At 28.0% G+C, this 2,333-nt stretch overlaps 1 protein-coding gene across 1 annotated transcript in view; it reads left to right on the top strand.

The window, feature by feature from the left end:
* The window catches only part of LOC105627598 (lipid storage droplets surface-binding protein 2-like), a 5,213-nt gene extending 4,164 nt beyond the window's left edge, over positions 1 to 1,049 (top strand). Inside the window, exons 2-3 of the mRNA XM_012208877.1 lie at positions 213 to 498; positions 811 to 1,049. Coding sequence (XP_012064267.1) covers positions 213 to 498; positions 811 to 1,049 — 525 coding nt within the window. The remainder of the gene's footprint in view (positions 1 to 212; positions 499 to 810) is intronic.
* Positions 1,050 to 2,333: the final 1,284 nt, after the last annotated feature.

The raw sequence follows: 2,333 nt of genomic DNA, 5'->3' as shown, positions 1-2,333 counted from the left end.
GTTACGGTAACGGTAACGGTACGTACGTAATAAGTACGAACAACACACATAACACACACACACACACACACACACACACACACACACACACACACACACACACACACACACACACACACACACATATATATATATATCTCCACATATGGATCTTTAATTATTTGATTTCAAATTTATAAATGTATTCATTTTTTATGTTCTTTCTTTTCCAGATATTGAATCGCACCAAATCTATGGTATCTGAACATCTCCGTCCCGCGGTAAAAACTTTTACCGATTTAAAACGGGAAACTAAGCAGAGAGTAAGGGTTATGACTCTACTTACATATTATAAGGTCCACTACCTACGTATCTACAGCTGGCAACAAGCCGACAGAGTTATGTCAACTGAAACTGGTATCAATATTTTAAAGACTGTTGATAACACTACTGATTTTGCTGAAATTATGTTGAACAAATATTTACCTCCATCAGAGGAAGAGATTCATACAGATACAGGTAATGTTATGTACTAATTGTTACAAATAGAAATTTAACATAACAAATTAAAAATACTACTTAGTAACTTTTTGTTTATGTCTTTGAAATAGAATACATAAGAAAATATGGAAAGTAGCTTTAAACAAATGTTATTACACATGCAAATTATACAACAGCTGAATAAGATTCTTTTTCTTAAATGCAAATCAACCGTAATCATACATAATAGATATAAAATTATAGCAATAAAATATAACATAAAATTACCGCACTTTAATTAAGCCAGAAAATATTTTTTCTTTAATAATACTAATTAATTTATATTTCTAGAACGATTATGTACTGAACACGTTAAGCTGCATCATACGATGGAAAGATTGAGCGAATTCAGTACTCGAGCATACAGACGTATTTATTACGCATTAATGGAGAGATTGCAGCACATGTATAAGATAGAAATACTTATTTTGGTATTACATATTCTTGTGGTCATTCAGGCGATCAAGTTTTTGGAATCGGTAGTGAGTTTAATTTTTAAATTATTTAGTGACTGCCTCTTTTCGTCTTAGAAATACATTCTAGTCTGTTTTATAATCGTGTATGCAATAGCACTTAAGAAATCAGACCATTTTTATTACTTTTACACGAAATTATTCCCGAGTATATTTTACTTGCAAACTGTGAATTTTACTTAATGAGAACGTCGTGAAACGTGTGACTATTCGCGGAATAATTTCATGGTTCAAAATGAATTAAAAAGAAGCTGTGCTCTCAGCCATGATATATGGCAACTTTTTCTCATGATATTTCGCATTTGCACATTTCCGACTTTTTAAATAATCTTCCAACTGCCGTTTTTTAAGAGAAATAATCCAATTATTTTTAAGAAGAAACTAAATCTCTATATATAAACTAATTTTATAGAGATAATTCTCTTTTTAAATATATAGGATATTTTAACACTCTCTTAATCATAAACATTAACCTAAACTAAAATTTCGAAATTTAACTACAATTAAAAAAAATTTTAATATAATAAAACATTAAATTTTAAATCAGTTTTTAAATTAAAAATTTTGGTACATTGAACAAAGAAATATAAAAAAATCGTAGAATTTATAATAAATTATTTAAAATTTTAATTTAAAATTACCAAAAAATATAATAACAAAAGGAAATATAATAGTGTTTATATTAATATATTATATATATATTAATAGTGTTTATATTAATATCCTGTATATTTAATATCATTTTTACTTTGCCATGTTTTAAATGTGTGACATAGGCTAAAAGAAAGAAAAAATATCCCTATTTGAGCATTTATCTTTCTATGTATTTAACCATTACATGTACATTCAGATTTTTAATTTAGTTAATAATGTTTCAAATGTGTGTGCTGGTCGGATTGTTAGACTGTATATTCGCGAGGATGAATCAACAAAGCGATCGTTGTTCTTTTTTTAAGAATATAGCACGATATATTTTTCGATAAGATTTGTCCGTTTTTTAAAGATATAGCTGCGCTTTTCGTACCCTGTTATCATGTGACGGGCATACGTATTCGAAGGGCGTGGTACTTGCACATGACATAAACGCTTAATAATGTCTTATTTCTGCCACTTCTTTTTGTTATTTAGATTTGTATGTAAGGTTTGTTTTTTACTCAGATAGACTATTTAATAAAATGTAATGTTACTGTTGAGCAAAATTGATCCTGAATAGATAACAGCATTTTATTGTATTGAGCATATAGTTGACTATATAGTTGACTAGACATTAATGCAATAATATATGTGTCTAGGAATAATTTTAACGGATGTTAAAACAAGTTGAAAATTGAGATTTTAACT

The sequence above is a fragment of the Atta cephalotes genome, assembly GCF_000143395.1.
Source record: "Atta cephalotes unplaced genomic scaffold scaffold00009, whole genome shotgun sequence".
NCBI lineage: Eukaryota > Metazoa > Arthropoda > Insecta > Hymenoptera > Formicidae > Atta > Atta cephalotes.
Note: the sequence above shows the minus strand (reverse complement) of the source record. Positions and strands in the feature narration are given on the sequence as shown.